Below are 21890 nucleotides of genomic sequence, written 5' to 3' on the forward strand. Positions count from 1 at the left end.
TACATGCTGCAACATGGATGAACTTTGGAAGCATTCTGCTAAGTGAAAGAAGCCAGTCTCAAAACACCACATATTATATGAGCTCATTCATATGAAATATTCATAATTGGCAATTACATAGAAACAGAAAGTAGAGTTATGTTTGCAAAGGTTGTGTGGCAGAGAGGGGGGCTGATAACAGTTAAAAATATTCCTTTTGAAAATCAATCGGCAAGCTCTGAAAACCCACCAGACCAGTTTTGCTTGAGAAAATCCAATAGCCAAAGACTGATGGCTTTTTCATGGAAATACAAAAGAGTGACCAATTCACAAACTTACCCAAATCCTCTCTTTTTGAAGTTATCAGTTTACAACCCCTACTTGCTCTACATTTCCTGGAGACTATTTGTTCTTTGAAAATCTGATTTTGCTGAGTACAACCTTGTAAATTCCAAAGAAAATGTGTAATCGCTCAGCACAATCCCCCTCCCTTACCTAAACTTAGGTATAAGAACCCTCTTCTCTCTCCCTAACAAAGACTATGTGTGGGTTTGTGTAGTCACTCACCTCCCTCCCACCACTGGCCCTATTCTGCACTTTCCTGAAAGGAGCTATTAAGCCCTTGGACTTATGGATTCAGTCAGCAGCTAGCTCTTCCCACTTGCAGAGAAAATAAGCAAGGTGTATAATAAGGGAGTCTTTTTTCAAATTCTGTGGAAAATGACATTGGTAATTGAGGAACTGCATTACATCTGGAGATTGCTTTTAACAATATGGTCATTTTAATGATATTGATTCTTCCAATCCATGAGGACAGGATGTTTCTGCATTTGTTTGTGTCATCTGCAATTTTGTGCATCAGTGTTTTATGGTTCTCTCCGTAGAGGTCTTTCACCTCCTTGGTTAAATGTACTTGTTTGTGGCTATTTTGAATGAGATTGTGTTCTTGATTCTATTCTCAGCTTGAACTTTATTGGTGTATAGAAATCCTACTGAATTTTTAACCAGGTGTGGTGGTATGTGTCTGTAGTTCCAGCTACTTGGAAGGCTGAGGGAAAGGATCGCCTGAGCCCAGCAGGTCGAGGTTTAGGTGGCTGTGAGCATGCCACTGCGCTCCAGCCTGGGCGACAAAGTGTGAGACTCCAACTCAAAAAAAGAAAAAGAAATGCTATTGAGTTTTGTACATTGACTTTGTATCCTGAAACTTTACTGACGTCATTTATGAAGTCTAGGAGTCTCTAGGGTTGTCTAGGCATAAGACCATATTATCAGTGGACAGAGATAATTTGACTTCCTTTTTTCTAAGTTTGAATGTTTTTATTTCTTTCTCTTGCCTGATTGCTCTGGCTAGGACTTCCAGTATTGTGTTGAATAGGAGTGGTGAGAGAGGACGTCTGTGTTTTGTTTTAGTTCTTAGAGGAGATGCTTTCAAATTTTCCTGTCAGTATGATGTTGATATAAGGCAGGTGTGCAGAAAAAGAGAATGAGCCAGGTGGTTAGGCAAAGAAAAGAAAATTTATTAGAGGGAAGGGAAAGGAAGACTGGCCCTCGAGAAGAACCAGACGCTTGTTCTTTTGAAGGGTTCCTCTTATACCCCCAGCTGGGGCCTGGTGGTCACGCAGCACATGTAGTCCTGAGGAAGCAGGTGCTGGGGGTCCTGTAGTCCCGAGATGTGGCCTTGAGGAAGCAGGCTGGTGCTGGTGGTCACGTAACCTTGAGGATGCAGGTGTTGGCGGCGAAAACAAGCAGAGCAGGAGTGGGGAGGGTTGAGTGGGGGTTGTAGCTCCCTTACAGTTTGCTGTGATACTTTTTATTTATTTTAGTAAGTCTATTTACTTCTATTACGAAGGGGGACTTTAAAAATGGAATTTATTTATTGAAAAATCATGTTTATTCTTACATGTGTAAACTTCAGTCGCCTTCAAAGTACTCTCGAATGCAATATACCTATTAAGACGCCTTTTTCACGGCTCAAAACAGTTTTTGAACTCATCCAATTTGATGGCTTTTAGTGCTTTTACCGTTTTTTGTTTCCCCTCTTCAACACTGGCAAAATGCTTCCCTTGGAGAAGTTTTTCTATCTGGGGAAACAAAAAAAGTCACTCGGGGCAAAATTGAGTAAATAGGGAGGGCAGGATGCAGGGGTCATGCCATTTTTTTAGCAGTCAAAAACTGCTGAACACGCAGCGCTGTCTGGGCAGGTGGTTCTTGTTAATCACCCATCATGAAATGGGCAAGTGTGTTCAATCTCCCTCAGAAAGCTCATGGAAGCCGAACGCAGCCTCTCACAACAAGGCTGGCTGGCCCGCTGATGCTGATGGGCTCCTAGAACACTTAGCTAGCAGGGAAGCCTGTACTCCACGGGGCCTGCCCTCCAAAAAAATAATGATGGGATTTTGGGGGTCCCCCCATAAGTCTGACAGATTTCAGGAATTCTGCTTTGGGATGTCTATAGAGGTTTCTAAAAGATCTTTTTGTAATAAAAATTTACATCCAAACATAAAATTACAGTATTGTTAAAGACACAAATTCAATATTTTCAAATGTGATTCTAAGAAATGTGTATAACTTAGTAGAAATCAAAGTTGGTAGTATGTCATTTGTCTCCGTTTCAGAAGACTAGCCTTCCTGAAGTACAAAATGCTTCAGACACTGGTGAAAAATGAAATACCTCCAGTCTTATCCCCAGCTGTTTAAAGCATTAAATTCTTAAGCACCACATAACAAGTATTTGACTCCTTAAGCTCTGCTTTCAGAGAAAACAAACAGCATGAATACATTGAATGTCTAATAGTAGAAAGAGCACGAAAATGGACCTTTGTATGCTTTGATGTTATCAATTTTTCTCATCTCTTTTTCTCAAAGTTTTTCTAGCTTTGTTTGTGTATTTGAATGGAAAGCACAGGTCCTGTGAACCTTTGCCATCATTTCTTGGGTAGTGAGCAACAGCCATGAGCCTGATGGCAATCCTACCTCAGGCTGATTTCAACAGACAATAAAGTCTTGCTTTTGTTTTCTTTTTCTTTTTCTTTCTTTTTTTTTTTTTTTTGAGTCGGAGTCTCACTCCATCGCCCAGGCTGGAGTGCAGTGGCACGCTCGCAGCCATCAGCCTCCACCAGGGCCCAGGTGATCCTTCCCCCTCAGCCTCCCAAGCAGCTGGAACTACAGGCGCTCACTACCATACCCGGCTCATTTTTTATTTATTGTAGAGAGGAGGTCTCACCAAGTTGCCCTGGCTGGGTTCAAAGCCCCAGGGCTCAGGCAATCCTCTCTCCTCAGCCTCCCAAAGTGCTGGGATTACAGCTTGAGGCACCACACCCGGCCTTTTGTTTTCACCTACCTATCTCCTGTCATCACACTCATTCAGCCTTCCAAACTCTTTCTTTGCAGCATCACTGGAAACCTATCTCAGAACGAACGTCAGGATTGACTTGTCCTCCCTTGTAAGAAAGCTCATTGCACAATAGCACCACTGGGATCAGGGACTAGAAGCAGATGGGGACAGAGTAAGCCACTCCCAAGCCTCCTCCCCGCCCAACACACCCAGCTGTGTCAGCATGGCGGATGAATCTAAGACTCCAGTTCCCTACAGGTAAGTGGGACTACTGTGGGAATATGTGGGATTTGGCTGTCTTCATCAAAAAAGACAAAGTGAGATCAGCACCCAACTCACGGAGTTTTCAAAAGGGTAAATGAGATCCTTGCATAATACTCAGCATAGTGTCACGCACAGAATAAACACTAAATGTCAGCTATGATTGAGTATTCACAGTTAATGTGGAGGCAGATATGGGATATAAAACTGGGAAGAGCTGGTTTCTCCCGACTATTCCTCAACTCTAGACAAGAATTACCAAAAGCATCTTTCAATAAGATTATATTACATTTTAATTTACATTAAATTTACATTCCAACGAAGGGTAAGTAAACCCACTTCCCAGCTTCCATCAAATACTGAGTAGTGTTACCTCAGGTAAATGCCAGCAACATTAGGTTTCAATTTTCATGACTCATGAGATAATTTCATGTTTATCGACCACTTATGTTAATGTCAATTGCTGTTCGTGTCATTTACTTATTTTATAAGGAGTTTTTTTAATTTTGGCGTGCGTTATATATAAGGAATAGATTCTGTCATTTGATAAAATATTTCTTCTAGTTTTTTTCTTGCCTCTAATTTCATTTATGATGTTTAGGGTAGACAGAGGCATCAAACATTCAAGTAATCAAATGAGACATTTCTGTCTTTGAAACAAAGAGATCAGCTCATATGTTTGCCTAATACTCATATTGTTTTGTTATGCAATTAACAATCTGTAATTGATTTTTATACAATTAGACATTCTCTTCTCTTTTAAAATTTTTAGCCATTTTCCCAATAACCACTCACCCATCTGTCTCTTCTCCCACTTGTATAAAACTCTACTTTCCTATATACTATGATACATATTTTCATCAAGTTACAAAATTCCTATTTTACTGAAGTGTATTATTTTTATTTTATTATTACTTTTTTTGAGTTGGAGTCTCACTCTGTCGCCCAGGCTAGAATGCAGAGGCATGCTCACGGCCATGGCAGCCTCGAACTGCTGAACTCAGGCTATCCTTCCCCTTCAACCTTCCAAACAGCTGGAACTATAGGTGTATGTCACCACACCTAGCTACTTTTTTTTTTTTTTCTTTTTAATTGTAGCGATGAGATTTCACCAAGTTGCCCAGGCTGTTCTCACCTCAGCCTCCCAAAAGTGCTGGGATTATAGGCGTGAGCCACCATGTCCGGCCTTTTACTGAATTTTAAATATCTTATTATAAGTGTTTTAATGTCTTAATTTTGTAGTTTTGTTATGGAAGGCAGAATTCTAAGGTGGCCTTCAAGATTTCTGGCCTCTGATATGCACATAACTTCTCCCGGTTATTCTATGAGACACTAATCTATGTGCTGCTTTGAAGGAATATTTATAACTAGGGTCCCAAAGCAGTGAACCTTAAGAGTTTTATTTAGGTGGGCTGATCTAATGACATGACCCCTTAAAAGCAGCCAGTTTCAGCAGAGCTCGGTGGCTCAGCCTGTAATCCCAGCACTTTGAGAGGCTGAGGCAAGAAGATTACCAGAGCCCGCGGGTTGGAGACCCGCTCAGGCAAACTTGGCAAGACCTCATCTTTACAATAAATCAAAAATTAGCCGGGCTTGGTAGTAGGTGCCTGTAGTTCCGGCTACTTGGAAGGATCCCCAGAGCCCAGCAGGTCGAGGCTGCGGTGGCCGGGAGCGTGCCACTTCCCGCCAGCCTGGGCAACAGAGTGAGACTCCAACTCAAAAAAAAGAAAAAAGAAAAACAAAAGCAGCCAGTTTCCTGTGGCTGGCCACAGAGGTGAGAGTTAGAGAGATGTGTTACTGCTGGCCTGGAGGAAAGCAAATGCGTATCCTGTAAACTGTCCACGGGGGTCACATGGCAAGGAACTTCTAGGAGGCAACCTCTAGGGGCTGAGAGCAATCCCAGCCCGGGCTAGATGGACAACGGGAACTGAGTCCTGCAACCACAAGGAAGTGAATTCCGCCAACAGCAGACGCGAAGGGAAGAAGACCCCGATCCCAGAAGAGAACTCAATTGATGACACCTCGATTTAGCCTCATAACATCTGAGCAGAGAACCCAAACACAGTTGGCCAGACTTCTGACCTTCAGAACTGTGAACTAATAACTGAGTGTCATTTTAGGTCACTACGTTTGTGGTCATTTGTCACACAGCAATAAAAAAACAAAAAACTAATCTACTTATAGTATAATTTCATAACCAACACCTAGAGACCCATCAACTCCTTTGCAATCAAGTTATTTGTTCTCCTTTTTTTGTTTTGTTTTTTTTGAGTTGGAGTCTCACACTGTCACCCAGGTTGGAGTGCAGTGGCATATTCTTGGCCACCTCAGCCTCGATTTGCTGGGCTCAGGTGATCCTTCCACCTCAGCCTTCCAAGTAGCTGGAACTACAGGCACACGCCACCACGCCCAGCTAATTTATTGATTTATTGTAGAGACGAGGTCTTGCCAAGTTTCCCAGGCTGGTCTTGAACCCCTGAGCTCAGGCAGTCCTCTTACCGCCGTCTCCCAAAGTGCTGGGATGACAGGCATGAGCCACCACGCCTGGCTGTTATTTGTTCCTATTCATCACATGTCCAGAAGGATCTCACATTTTCTCAAAATTAAAAGCAAAAAGTTCTATCGCTCTTTCATCATAAGTTTATGGATCACTTTGGGGGCAGATCTGAATGGCCCTGGAGGTTCCTTGTCCCCCTTCTCTTGGAAGAAGAGCTATCCCTGAAGGTCAGCGGGGTCTCCTACCCACCAGCCTGGATGTGTTTTTCCAACAAACCCGACTTCCCATCTGCCAGCGAGGTGGGGTGTGTCAGTGACACCATCAGCGCGTCTCAAGTCTTCCTGGCATGTTGTTCCTGCATCTCCAAGTCCCTCTTGGTTCTCACCCCCACTACTCAGTTTCGTACATCTGGGGCCCTTGGCATGAAGACTTCTCTTCAAAGACCATGATGTGCGTTGTTATTTAGAGTTGACTACATTTTTCAGTGTCGTTTTATAATTATTTTAAAAGAGGCCACCACTTGTTTTTAGCCTGCCTCTAAGTACTATAGCTCTCAAAGCAATTATGAATAAGTTAACCTTTTGCTATTTATAAGTAATCTGGGCTAGCATGGAGAGAAGTTATTTATTGGATCTGTATTTTTTTTTTTTTTTGAGTTGGAGTCTCACTCTGTCACTCAGACTGGAGTACAGTGGCATGCTCACGGCCACCACAGCCTCGACCTGCTGGGTTCAGGCGAACCTTTCACCTCAACCTTCCAAGTAGCTGGAACTACAGGCATGCGCCACCACACTGGCTAATTTTTTTTATTGTTTATTGTAGAGGTGAGGGCTCGCCAAATTGCCCAGCTGGTCTCGAACCCATGGGCTCAGGCAATCCTCTCACCTTGGCCTCCCAAAGTGCTGGAATTATAGGCATGAGCCACTGCGTCTGGCCGGATGCATTTTTTTTTTCAACTGGACACAGAGTGTTTACCAACCATTAAGGTGTCAATGAATGAAAGAATAAAACATTCATATTTTTAACAGGACTGATTAGCCAAGGAAGTCCTCAAAACCTGAAAGAATGTCTCTAATGATGTCATTCAGACTATGGACGTATGATTGAAATCTTGTATGCCTGCTTCTAAGGCATGTGTGCATATTGTTAGAGTAGACATACACACACATGATAAAAAAACAAAAACACACACACACAGTTGCCCTAAGTCCTTAACTTCTCCTAAGGACCATGTCCCTTCATCTCTGGGCCTCTGAGTCTCAGGATTACTACCCAAAATACACCTTCTCCTTTGCCATGGGGTTGGAGACCTCTTAATATTTTTGTAGCTTCTCACAGACATCCTGGAAGCATCGTCCACAGTTAGTCATTCACAAGTCAAATGTATGTTCCCACTCACAAGCCTGGAGAAATTAAAACGCCTTGCTTTCTGAGTCTGTCTTTCCTTTAACTCCCAACATTTATTCCCCATCTGCCTTTGCCCTCAGTGTTCCTAGCCTTCATGACGGGATAAAAATGTGAAGCCCCTAGACCTTGTAGGTCCATAAGGAAGGCGGCCCTACCATAGGTTCAGCGAGGATTCTAAGGCCCAGAATCCAGACATTAGATATGGCTTTCCAAGTAAGCAGAGTTATTGCCTTAATTTGCCTCATGGCACAGGGTATAAAAAGCAGGGAATTCAGGCCGGGCTCAGTGGCTCAGCCTGTAATCCCAGCACTTTGGGAAGCCAAGGCAAGTGGATCATCTGAGCCCGTGAGTTCAAGACCAGCCAGGGCAACTTGGCGAGACCTCATCTCCACAATAAATCAAAAAAATTAGCTGGGTGTGGTAGTGCATGCCTGTAGTTCTGGCTACTCGGAAGGCTGAGGTAGAAGGATTGCTGGAGCCTAGCAGGTCGACACTGGGGTGGCCGTGAGCGTGCCACTGCACTCCAGCCTGGGTGACAGAGTGAGACTCCAACTCAAAATAAATAAATAAATAAAATAAAAAGCAGGGAGTTCAACCTGTCTTCTGTGCGCCTCCAATCTGGCAGGCTTCCTACTCCACTGCCAAGACACAGAACTTCACGGTGGCTCCAAGAGATGCCTGGGAGGCCATGGGGAACCACACGCAACCACCTGCAACCTCAACTTATGCCTGTCCTGCTCATGATTGGGTCATGCTTTGAGAGAATGCCAGAGTGAAATCAACCTGCAGTGATGCCCCTGCTGCCATGTTTGCCCATCCCTGAACCCAAAACAGATTCTGTGTTCTGACCTAGCTCGGCCCTGTTCTGGGTTCAGCTGTCTCGCCCCGACGTCTCTATCCTCAGACACGCTTTCGATCAATTCTCTTCCCACCTCATTGTTCAACCACTTTTCCCCTCTTTTGTGCATTGTATAGCCCTAATGATATGGACAAAGTACTTTCCTCTTCAAAACTAGTTCTCATCGGTTCCCTTGTGTCTCTTCTCAGTAACAGACACTGGCCTGCATTTCCCTGCAGTCCTCTCCAGTGGAGTTCCCATCATCCACCTCTTTCCAACTTAGTGGAAAAAGTAGAGAGGACCAGTTTGTTTCCAGAGAATATCCAGACCACCGACTCATCTCTCTCTGTCCACCATTCTTCATTCAAAGTTCATACCATTCTTATGGGCTTAAAAAGAGTTCAGATACAGATGTGCTTTAGAATGTAACCAATCAGGAAGTAAATGTATAGTAATTTATTATAAGAACAAAATTATTAACCATGATAAACCATAAGAAGAAGAACCTTATTTTGTTAACAAACTCTTATTACTTGTAAAATATCGTGGCATCACGTAGAAAGAGTAAGGTTTTTAAACAATGTAGTTTATATATTAATCTGCATCAAAGCTATTTCTTGTAATTGTCTTCAACAGGAAATTATCTGTAGGTTATATAGTTGATAATATAAGGTAAATATAGAAACAAGTCTAATACTGAACAACTTACAATTCCTAACAACTTACTGTGCTTTATATGTGTCAAAGGAAACGTAGAGTCCTTTAAAAAGACTGTTTCAGAAAGTTTCAAAATTACATATTGTTAATATAGATACTAGTAAAAACAATGAGTCAAGTTTTCTTTTATAAAATGCTTCAAAATTGAAGTTTTCTAACTAAACCCATAGCATCTCAATGCCATCCTTAGTTAAATTGTGGCTAATATGTTTGAAACACTGATAAAAAGTAAAAAGAGAAACTACATAATATCTTTAATATATTATCAAATACACTTGTGGAACTTTTACTATTTAAGATGCGGTTATTTAAAATATGGGTTGTGAGTTCTTCTAATTTTCATGGAAACTGATCTAATCTTGATGGGTAAGTTGTTTCTGGTCCATGTGCCCCATCGAATGCCAGTTGCAAGCAATTTTCCAGGGAAGTGCTGAATGCCATTTAGGTTGGCGAGACCACACTGGTTGAACCACCAGCCGGTGTTGTTATTGAGGTGACTGCAACTCTTCACAGACTGACCGTTGACCAGGCAGGCAGGGTGACACCCATCATTATCCACATCTGACGTGCTGAAGGGTACTGCGTTTTGATTATCTTCTTTTCCAAGGCCCCGGAATGCATCACCTGAACGGAATTGGAAGGCAATCCATTATTTTATTCAACCATTACCAGCACTCAGGCAAAAGCATTGCACCTAGAAATAAGGTTGAAATTATTTTCTACTGTTTATCGTGTTAAAATCTCTCTCACACAGATTGCAGTAGGCCAAAAATCTGATGATGAATTCCTCAACATGACAGGCATTCTTAAATGGATGTTGGATATGAAGGTCACAATTCAAAATGAAACTTTGTGTAGACAAAGATCAGATATGATCTGTGTAGACAAAGATCAGAAATGGTGATGCACTGTTATACTTTGGGGAGATCAATATGGTAATCGATAGTTTAGGGGGGGAAATGATTTACACAGAGTTTTTTCATACCACCACCATTTACATCACTTGGGATAGAAAGGCGTGGATGAAGGTGAAACTTCCACCATTAAGAAAATTCCATTTATAACTCCAAAGGTTGCTTGGGTTTATTCAGGGACCATCAAGTTTCTCACCTCAGCCTCCCAAATGTCCAATGCCAACCAGGCACAATGGTTCATGCCTGTAACCCCAGCACTCTGGGAGGCGAAGGTGAGAGAATTGCCTGAGCCTGGAGGTTCAAGACCAGCCTGGGCAACTTGGTGAGACCTCATCTCTACAATAAATCAAAAAATTAGCTGGGCTAACTATCTTGGCCAAGACAACCTGGTTAACTAAGTGGCAGGTGCAGGAGTCATATTTTGTGTTCTAAAGCTTCATAAAATTAGAAGAGTAGCTGGGCACAGTGGTTCATGCTTATAATCCCAGCACTTTTTGGAGGCCAAGGTGAGAGGATTGCCTGAACCCACGGGTTTGAGACCAGCCTGGACAACTTGGCGAGACCACATCTCTACAAAAAATCAAAAAATTAGCCAAGCATGGTGACACATGCCTGTAGTTCCAGCTCCTTGGAAGGCTGAGGTGGAAGGATGACTGGAGCCCAGCTGGTCGACACTGGCGTGGCCGTGAGTGTGCCACTGCACTCCAGCCTGGGTGACAGAGTGAGACTCCAACTCAGAAAAAAAAAATTAAGAGAGTAAACCCATAATACCTACATCTCACCTATACGTAAACTTTAACCACTATGTTTGAAACACTAAAAAAGAAGCTGTGTAAAACCAGAGGAGACAGCAAGGACCACATTTGTTTCCTCAAATGTGGGTGGGTGGCATCTCTTAAGATAAATCTTTTGAAGATCCTGAAGACCATCCACAGTGGCAGCCTATCCTCTAGCCCAGCTCTGCTGATCACTTAAGTCTCTGACTCTCTACTTCATGGGAAACGAAATACACACATTGCAGGTATTTGCAGAGAGTATGCAATTTTCAACACTCACACAGTGTAATACCTTCCAAAAGTTCAGTGCTATGAGTTCAGCACTTTGGGAAGCTGAGGAAAGAGGATTACTTTTGAGCCCAGGGGTTTGAGACCAGCCTGGGCAAATTGGCGAGACCTCATCTCTACAATAAATTTTAAAAATTAGCCAGGCATGGTGACGCACACCTGTAGTTCCAGCTACTTGGAAGGCAGAGGCAGAAGGATCGCCTGAGTCCTGCAGTTCGAGGCTGCAGTAGCCCTGAGCTTGCCACTGCACTCCAGCCTGGGTGACAGAGTGAGACTCCAACTCAAAAAAAAAAAAAAAAAGAAAGAAAGAAAGTTCAGGTGGGAGAGACAATACAGATGGAGTATTGCCTAAATTATGTGATCATTCCATAGGCAATCTCCCTAGAGGAAGTACAACCATCAGAAGAATCATATATCATATGGGCTCCTCAATGAATTTTATTTAACGGTTCATTTAAAATATGTATGCAGCCGGGCTCTGTGGCTCAGCCTGTAATCCCGCGCCTTTGGGAGGCTGAGGTGAGTGGATTGCCTGAGCCCGCGGGTTCGAGACCCGCCTGGGCAGTGAGACCTCATCTCTTCAATAAATAAAAAAATCAGCCGGGCATGGTAGCGCACGCTTGTAATTCTGGCAACTTGGAAGGCTGAGGCGGAAGGATCGCCGGAGCCCAGCGGGTCAAGGCTGCAGTGGCCGGGAGCGGCCACTGCACTCCAGCCTGGGCGACAGAGTGAGACTCTTGACTCAAAAAATAAAATAAAATAAAATAAAATAAAATGAAATAAAATAAAATAAAATGTATGCATAGGCTTAGTTCCTAAAATATAGAATATTGAAACTCGCCCACCATGTTTTCTGTGAGTGTGTAGTTAACAAACATGACTCTGTTTACTCTGAAAACCCAGGAAAATTTCTCTCAAGTTTTATCATCAGGAATATTTGTGCATCTCGTGAACAACTATGTTGCTCAAATGTTCAAATTCATGTGTCTATTTTTTGCTCTGATCTCAAAACCAAATTTGTGGCCTGACTCTACCACATCTGATCACACTTCACCCTCCAGTTTTATCTCTATTTCTATGCTACTGACACCTTTTTCTTTCATTATTTTGATTGTATTATATAACCAACAGTTGAAAGTTACTTAACAATCTTGCTGGGAAAATGTGTAATACAGCACAGCGAAATCGGAGGGTTCTACAAGAAAAAACTTTTGCCATTATAAATGTTATTCTTTAATTAGATCTCATCTTTTAGAAAACCCCCACATAAACTTTTCCTAACATATTATGGTCCATATTTATACAATTCTTTACACTTTCAGAGGTGAAGCATTGAAAATTATAAATTATAAGTCTTCAAAAATCTCTCTATATAAATATTTGTGTTTCAGACTTTTACCTAGTATCCCAAGCCTAAACCCCCAAGACATCATTGATTCTAACCGTACCAGACAACTTTCTGTGCCCTATAATTTTCTCCCTCTACGCCTTGACTCAAGCTGCTCTGTTTGCCAACATTCACTTGCCCAAAGCCTCCAAGACCAGATCCGTGGTTCCCAACTGTAAGCGTGCCAACATAGCCATCTGATCCAAACTTACTGAATCACATTCCACGGGGGTCTGGACTTTCAAAAAGCATCCCAGGTGGAATCTTAACATTAACCCTTATTGAAACTACTCTTCCATCAAGATTTTTCTGGATGCAGTCAATTAGAATCATTCACACGCTCTCTCTGATTCCCAAAGCTCTTTCAGTATGCTGGGTCTGCAGTGTTATTTACCTTCTCTGCTAGGTTGTGATTAGTCAAACAGCAGGAAACATGTATCATTTATTTTTGGATTTCCAACACTCTATATACATACTGAACAAACACCATGAGAGGTGAATTTGCTATTTTTAAACTCAAATGCCTTTACATTGTCAGCATCAAGTGCTGTGAACTTCTAACAAGTTAAATGAGTAGGTGCATCAAGGTATAGCAAAAAAAAAAAAAAAAAAATCAAACACTAAATTAGTTGTTCTGTCAGCCTGGATTCTTGCTCCTGGCTCAAGAATGATGATCTGGGAATCATGGACAAGTCACTAAATCATTCAGGTTCTTTTAACCTACAAAGTGAAAAGAATAGAGATAGTCTCTAACACCCTATGACTTCTAAATGTCAGCCTCTCTGAACAGAAAAATGGAAACAATACCTTCCCAGCCTACTCTACAGACTCTTTGTCCAAAGAATCAACTGAGATTACAAATAGCAAATTGTTTCAAAGAGTATAAAGCACTTCAAAATTATGAAGTGGTATAATGATCATAACAGAGTTTCAAAACTCAAGACTTGGCCAACTTTTCATTCCTAATCTATTCCACTGTCACTGATGTGTCATACATCAAGAGAAATGCATTATTTTTATCTTCACTTGATATTGAGCCAGTTGCATTTAAATCTTCTGGATAACTTGAGGAATTAAAAAACTTACCAGCATTTCCTGAATACCGTCCTAAGTGAATTTTAAAAAATCTTGTTTCGTCCTCTAGCCAAAAATTGTCATACGATGCATAAGCAAAAGTGTCATCTTCAGATTCCAAAGCCACATACAGCATAAAACTGGTATTTTTCTGATTTACTATATTAAAAATCTTTTTTAGTCCTAGCCAAAATTCTCCTGTAAAAAAAATGCTTTGTTTTAATATAGTTTAATATAAATTAGAATAACTCTTCATTAGTGAACGTTTGGTCTTATATAACATTTCAATAATCCTGAGACAGTGCACCTAAATAATTAAAGGCATTATATTTCCTTTAATTAATCAATTTTCCGTGTTTGTCCACTTTACCCAAAGAAACTTCCTATGTCTACTTCACTAGACTGGTGAAGATCAAACCCAGTTCCATTTTTCTCTCTCCAAATTAAACTCAAAAGTTCATTTAAAGATGAAACAAAAAGTCAAACTGTATCTTAAGGCATTTCAACATAAAACCATTTGAAGGTCGATGGTGGCTCATGCCTGTAATCCCATCACTTTGGAGGTGAGAGGAGTTCAAGACCAGCCTGGGCAACATGGTGAGACCGCATCTCTGCGATCAATCAAAAAATTAAACAGGCATGGTGACACACACCTGTAGTCCCAGCAACTTGGAAGGCTGAGGCAGGAGGATCGCTGAGGCAGAAAGATCGCCTGAGCCCAGCAGATCGAGGCTACAGTGGCCATCAGCATGACACTGCACTTCAGCCTGGGTGACAGATTGAGATTCCAACTCAAAAAAAAAAACAAACAAACCCATCTGAAATAAAATATCTGGTAACAAAATATTGTGTACCAATAAATGTGATTTAACCTCCACATCGGCATCTCCTAAAGAAACATTCCCTCCAAATGCTCAGATGAAATGATTTTTTGTTTTGTTTTTTAGTCGAAGTCTCATTTTGTCACCCAGGCTGGAGTACAGTGGCACATTCACGGCCACCGCAGCCTCGACCTGCTGGGCTCAGATGAACGTTCTGCCTCAGCCTTCCAAGTAGCCGGAACTACAGGCGTGCGCTACTGTGCCTGGCTAATTTTTTTGATTTATTGTAGAGATGACATCTTGCCAAGTTGCTTGGGGTGATCTCAAACCTGCGGGCTCAGGCAATCCCCTCACCTCGGCCTCCCAAAGTGCTAGGATTACAGGTGTGAGCCACCGCGCCTGGAGAAATTATTATTTTTTTAAACACTTTTTTTGTCTGAATGCAACGTGTCCATTACCTATAACTAGGAACATAATGTAGCCACACGAGAGTATCCTTAGGTTTCGGGTCAATTTTTCCAAGATGATTATAGATTCAGAATGAATTATAAAACTCTCTCATTCAGACCGCATACTTCCTGCACACATATCCTATCTAGACGATCCCCTACCCACCATGGTATAACCTAAATGTGCTCACCCCTGCTCTGAGATATATTTCTCTAAGTAGAGTCATACAATTACTAAACGAAAGAAGGGTCTGTCTAGTCAAAACAAAATCCAGAGTTGGAAGATAATGTGACAGCATTCAAACTCTTTTTTTTTTTTTTTTGAGTTGAAGTCTCACTCTGTCACCCAGGCTGGGGTGCAGTGGCATACTCCTGGCCACCACAGCCTTGACCTGCTGGACTCCGGTGATCCTTCCGCCTCAGCCTTCCAAGTAGCTGGAACCACAGGTATGCGCTACCATGCCCAGCTAATTTTTTATTTGTTTTAGAGACCAGGTCTCACCAAGTTGCCCGGGCAGGTCTCGAACCCGCGGGCTCAGGCAATCCACTTGCCTCGGCCTCCCAAAGTGCTGGGATGACAGGTGCATTCAAACTCTTAAAACTACAGTTGGGGGCCAGACCCAGTGACTCACTCCTATCATCCCAGCACTCTGGGAGGCTGAGGTGAAAGGATTGCCTGAGCCCACGGATTCGAGACCCGCCTGGACAACTTGGCGAGACCTCATCTCTACAATAAATAAAAAAATTAACTGTGCATGGCGGCACATGCCTGTAGTTCTGGCTACTTGGAAGGATCACCTGAGCCCAGCAAGTCAAGGCTGCGGTGGCAATGAGCGTGCCACTGCACTCCAGCTATGGGGGACAGAATGAAACTCTGACTCAAAAAAAAAAAGTAGAGCTGGGATCTTAAGTCTTTCTTGGGGCTCACGGGGCATGCTCTCTACATACCACTTAGAACTGAAAAGTACCCTTAAGAGATACAGGAAGACAGTCAGCCCAGTCAGACAGGTCACTAGGGTCTACTGAGTCTCACACGGTCTGTAACACTTCGATTTAAGTGCCCCAGCATCTTTCTCCTCTATCCAAACCTCAAATTTGAGACTTGACAGTACATTTTCTGTCACCCCAAATTTATTTTTTAAAATACACCAGTACAAGGCAGTCTCAGTCTGCGTGAAGGATGCCTGCCTGGAGACCTGATTAGTCAAAACTCATGTGACTGCCCCATGGAAATAAGCGTGAAGTCAGGATGATGACAATTCAAAGCCTATGTATATGTCGATCTATGACTACTTAATTCAGAGGAGGCACTCAATGGGAAACAAGGGGTAATGCTGAGAAAATACAAGCACATTAACTATGCTCCACGTCATGGCAGTTATCTGAATGTAAACCAAATCATTTCTAAGATCACGGGCACGTAGTGGCATTTTTAGCACTGGGACTAACACCACCAGTTACAGAACCCTTGAATGACATCATTATGGGAGGTTAACTATATTAACTTATAGCCATAGTAACTGTTAAAATAGCATAAAAACTATTTTTTTGTTAGTTTGTTTTTGAGTCAGAGTCTCACTCTGTCACCCAGACTGGAGTGCAGTGGAATGCTCACGACCACCGCAGCCTCAACCTGCTGGGCTCAGGCGATCTTTTCCCTCAACTTTTCAAGTAGCTGGAACTACAGGCATGTGCCACCACGTCCGACTAATTTTTTAATTTATTGTAGAGATGAGGTCTCGTCAAGTTGCCAGAGCTGGCCTCAAACTCGCGGGCTCAGGCAATCCTCTCACCTCGGCCTCCACTATGCCTGGCCTAAAAACTATTCAAGCCACCTGCAGAAGTTCCAACTCATATAAAATTTCTTGAGGTTCAGCAACCCAGGTCTTTCTGTTGACCAACAAAATTGATGCAGCCTTGTGGCAATAAAGTACAGATTTTGCAATTCATTTGGGGTTATAATTTTAAAAATTTTGAATATCATGATCTTTATTGACATTTTTAGAAAACACTGTGTTCAGTTTCAACACTTTGAATTTGCAGAGGCATGGACCTCAGTTCCCTGTCATTTGCTCAAGCGGACACAGCGCACATCTCAAGAATCCTAAGATCAATGACAACCCTGCCATTCTGTGTTCCATTCTACAAAGAGTTGGTGAGCACTTGTCAGAACTCTGCTGGGTGCCATAGTAGGTACTCAGTAAATATCAAATTTAGAATTTTTACTCAAATTACATCTCAACAGATATATAACAATAAAGATTTTCAGGTCTCAACTGAAGACCTACTTATTTTAAATTATTTGACATATGAAAAAAGGGTGATTTAACTCCTATTTTGCTATTCACAAGGATTTGCTATATTAGTAAAGACCTGACCAGTAGAGACACAGTCTGCAGATATGAGATCAAAGAGGAAAAAAAAAAGGTAGTGCAAAAATATGTAAAAATTAAACCTAAAAGGTCGCCAAATCCATCCAGATAATCACACCACAACCTCTGGAAGTCAATTATCCCGTCGATCCTTTTCTGTATCACGGTCCATCCACCTCCTCTGTAATCCATGTCACACATTACCTAAAACAGGTAGAAAAGATGAAAATAATACACTATTATTTTATTATTAGATATTATAAAATTCATGCTTCAGCCTTAAGCCTAGAGAAAGAGAAGACACTTCCACTGAGTTTTCAGTGCAATTGTATGTCATTAATTTGTTCAAGGCCAGGCTCAGTGGCTCACACCTATAATCCCAGCACTTTGGGAGGCCGAGGTGAGAGGATTGCCTGAGCCCAGGGGTTTGAGACCAGCCTGGACAATTTGGTGAGACCCCCATCTCTACAATAAATCAAAAAATTAGCCAAGCGTGGTGGTGTGTGCCTATAGTTCCAGCTACTTGAAAGGCTGAGGAGAAAGGATCACCTGAGCCCAGCAGGTTGAGAAGGCAGTGGCCAGAAGCCACTACCCTCCAGCCTGGGTGACAAAGTGAGACTCCTACTCAAAAAAAAATTTTTTTAATTCATTTTTTATATCTCTAGAAATGATACTGTTTACTATAAAGCAAACTTATAATTATCCTAACTACAGTGCTTTTATCAATCATTTTTAAAAACACAAACAGCCGGGCTCGGTGGCTCAGCCTGTAATCCCGCGCCTTTGGGAGGCTGAGGTGAGCGGATTGCCTGAGCCCGCGGGTTCGAGACCCGCCTCGGCAGCGAGACCTCATCTCTACAATAAATCAAAAAATCAGCCGGGCATGGTAGCGCGCGCCTGTAATTCCGGCTACTTGGAAGGGCTGAGGCGGAAGGATCGCCGGAGCCCAGCAGGTCGAGGCTGCGGTGGCCGGGAGCGGCCACTGCACTCCAGTCTGGGTGACAGAGTGAGACTCCAACTCAAAAAAAAAAAAAAAAAAAAAAAACACAAACAACATGTTAAGGTTATTCTCTTGTTCCTCAATTCTATAAATAGTTTTCAGTTTAGTTGTAAAAGTATTGCTCTGATGTGACAGAGTAACTTATTTCTTTACAAATTAGTTTTTTGTTTTAAAATACAAACACTAGTTGGTTTGTTTTGAGTGTTAATTTTGCTCATGCACTTATCTTTGATTGTGTTTTTCTCCCACAAACCTGGTGGCCTATGTTAAGATGGGCATTTTCGGCTGAGTATGGTGTGGTTCACGCCTGCAATCCCAGCATTTTGGGAGGCCAAGGCAGGAAGATTACTTGAGCCCAGGAGTTTGAGAGCCAGGCAGCAGAGCGAGACATCGTCTCTAAAAAAATCAGAAATTAGCTGGGTGTGATGGCACGTGTCTGGAGTCCCGGCTACTTAGGAGGCTGAGGCGGAAAGATCATCTGAGCCCAGGAAGTCAAGGCTGCGTGAGCCATGATCATGCCACTGGACTCAGCCTGAGCCACAGTGTAAGACACGGACTCAAAAAAACCCACAAAAACTGGCATTTTCACAGAAAGTCAGATTGTGTGCCCACCGCAGATGCCCATAGGTGCATCAGTTGATGCTATGTAAAATGCCTCTAAGAGGAAAGAAATCAAGAGCAAACCTCTCCAGAAACTTCTCACGTGGAGACAGAGAAAGGCCCGTGTGGAGGAAGTGAGAGAGGCAACACGTTCCCACAACAGAGGTAATTATGCATCCCACAAAATTGGAAGCCTTCCTTTCCCACATCTGTTCAGATTCAGTTGTTTAGGTGAAGTAATTTAGGTAATTTAAAAATTATTTCCCACTTCATTTTCAACATTTGACATCTTGTCAATAGATTAAAAAAAAATAACGGTAGTAACTCTAAGTAGAGAAATTGGGAGCACCTACTTACAAAAAAGTCATCTTATTGCATAATAAGGACTATCAATAAAGTGTAAGTATCATAGACTTTCTTATGCACAAGGTAGTACACAGACCAATATATGTTATTATGCGCACAGACACACATATCTTATCAATATGCATACCTGCTATTAGAAATCTCTACTAGCTATCTTAGCACAGAACTAAGGATAGACATGATAAGAATAATTTATTTTATTCAATTTAAGGGTGGATTGGCTTCTCAATCTACCCTGTACCACAGTGAAAGGGTTTTCGTGATTATTAATTTCTTCTGCAATCACATAATATCATTTGTTAGCAAAAGAAATCATAACCATATATAGGAAGAGAAATCAAAATATATTTTTAGTAAATCCCAAGGCAAAGCACATCATTATTTTCTAATATCTATAGGCTAATTAAAGCAAGTATTAAGGCCGGGTGAGGTGACTCATACCTATAATCCCAGCACTTTGGGAGGCTGAGGTGGGAAGATTGCCTGAGCCCGTGGGTTCGAGACCAGCCTGGGCAACTTGGCAAGACCTCATCTCTACAATAAATCAAAAAGCTAGCCAGGAGCAGTGACGCATGCCTGTAGTCCCAGCTACTTGAAAGGCTGAGGCGGGAGGATCCCCTGAGTCCAGCAGGTCGAGGCTGCAGTGACGGGGAGCCAGCCACTGTACGCCAACCTGGGCAACAAAGTGAGACTCCAACTCAAAAAATAAAAATAAAGTAAGTATTTATACTGCAATAAGTTCTGCTTATTATAGTTCTGCCTATTATAAGAATAATAAAAGGTCTTACACCAAAGAAATTGGCTTTAAGGAGTGTAACCATGAAAACTCAGACAGAAAAGTAAGAGACAGACTCTGTTTCTTTTATTGATTCATGATTTGAGCATTCGAATTCTGGAAAACCAGAGTTTTAAAACTGAAACTTTTACTAAGTCACTTAAAATTTTTCCTGCAAAATTAAACATCAAAGCAAAATTTTAATATAAATTAAATTGGTTGCATATGTATCTTATTCCATGTAATAAGGGAAAACTTTACCTCAAATGGGTAACTAGATCCTTCTGGTTGGATTATATATAAACCACTTGGTGTTTTAGTGACAGAGCCAATAGTATCTTTAATATCAGTGCAATCTAAACCTAGAAAAGGAAAATTAGTTATTTAGGCTATTTTCAAGTGTACATCGAAAACAATGATTTCACTACAGAAAATTGATAGTGCTGAGATTATCAAATTGCCATTAGTGATGTGACTTTAACTTCTTGTAAATGAAAACAACTTTAAAATTAAGGAGAAGATATAAGGAAGAACAGATTCAAGAAGTTACGCTGCAATAAACCTTCCCTTATAATATCACTGTTAGTGATTAGGGTTCTGTATTGTTTAAACATTTCACTTGAAATCAACACTTACTTAACATTTCTTATAATTATAGATTATCTTTCCCACTGGGCACAGTGGCTCAAGCCTGTAATCCCAGCACCTTGGGAGTCCGAGGTGAAAGGATTGCCTGAGCCCAGGGGTTCGAGATCAGCCTGGGCCACTTGACAAGACCTCATCTCTACAGTAATTCAAAAAATTAGCTGGGTGTTGTGATGCATGACTGTGGTTCCAGCTACTTGGAAGGCTGAGGCGGAAGGATTGCCTGAGCCCAGCAGGTCGGGGCTGCAGTGACTGGGAACTCCAGCCTGGGTGACAGAGTGAGACTCCAACTCAAAAATAAAATAAAAATAATAATAATGCTACCTACTCCATTGTGTTATTCTGACAATGTACATAGTAAGGTATTACGAGGCTCCAACTCAAAAATAATAAAAATATAATAATAAAAATAATGCCATCTACTCCATTGTGTTATTCCGACAATGTACATAGCAAGGTATTATGAGACTCCAACTCAAAAATAATAATAATAAATAATAAAAATAATGCCATCTATTCCATTGTGTTATTCTGACCATGTACACAAGTCAGGTGTTACATAATGCCTTTAGTACAATGCCTAGCACACACAAATATTTCGTCTACAGAATGTTAACTATAAAAAAGTGTTTCCTTGCCCTCTCACTTCTAGAAGACATAGCTTTGTGTCTGTATTCTGAGTTGTTAAGAGATAGTCTTAGAATTACATTAGGCTCAGAGATGCAATGGGAGTTCACACGGAAGGACTGATCTGGGTTGAAATCTCTGCTGTGTCTTTATCATACAGAGAAATGCAAACAGATTTTTTTTTATTTTCTGGGCTGGGTATTTTTCATCTGATGATGGCGAGTGTAGTAAGCCCTTATGTTGCTCTTCCTACTTTAAGAACTTTTCATGTCTTTACTCATTTACTCCTCACATCAAGTCTACGGGGTACCACCAGCTTACTGATGAGGAAACTGCTATCAAGGAAGCAGCAGGTGGAGATTTGAAGCCAGGTCGTCCGACATCAGTCCATGCTCTTGACTACCAAGTTACACTGCCTAGCTAGAGGACTTACGGGAAATAAAAATGAGATAAAATAATCTTGAGGCCGGGCCCGGTGGCTCAGCCTGTAATCCCAGCACTTTGGGAGGCCAAGGTGAGAGGATTGCCTGAACCCAAGGGTTGGAGACCAACCTGGGCAACTTGGTGAGACCTCATCTCTACAATAAATCACAAAAACTAGCCAGGCGTGGTGGCATGCGTCTGGAGTTCCAGCTACTTGGAAGGCTGAGGCAGAAGGATCCCCTAAACCCAGCAGGTCAAGGCTGCAGTGGCTGCGAGTGTGCCACTGCACTCCAGCCTGGGCGGCAAGAGTGAGACTCCTACTCAAAAAAAAAAAGGAAGA

The 21890-nt window shown here is 41.9% G+C and overlaps 1 protein-coding gene across 1 annotated transcript in view; it reads right to left on the minus strand.

Annotated features, from left to right (window-relative positions):
• Positions 1–8952: 8952 nt before the first annotated feature.
• The window catches only part of ANGPTL5 (angiopoietin like 5), a 17968-nt gene continuing 5030 nt past the window's right edge, over positions 8953–21890 (minus strand). Inside the window, exons 5-8 of the mRNA XM_008058290.1 lie at positions 20117–20217; positions 17198–17318; positions 13485–13670; positions 8953–9657 (exon numbers count right to left, since the gene is read on the minus strand). Coding sequence (XP_008056481.1) covers positions 9338–9657; positions 13485–13670; positions 17198–17318; positions 20117–20217 — 728 coding nt within the window. The 3' untranslated portion in view covers positions 8953–9337. The remainder of the gene's footprint in view (positions 9658–13484; positions 13671–17197; positions 17319–20116; positions 20218–21890) is intronic.

Source organism: Carlito syrichta, unplaced genomic scaffold (genome assembly GCF_000164805.1).
Source record: "Carlito syrichta isolate Samal-C Ts95f unplaced genomic scaffold, Tarsius_syrichta-2.0.1 Scaffold303281, whole genome shotgun sequence".
NCBI lineage: Eukaryota > Metazoa > Chordata > Mammalia > Primates > Tarsiidae > Carlito > Carlito syrichta.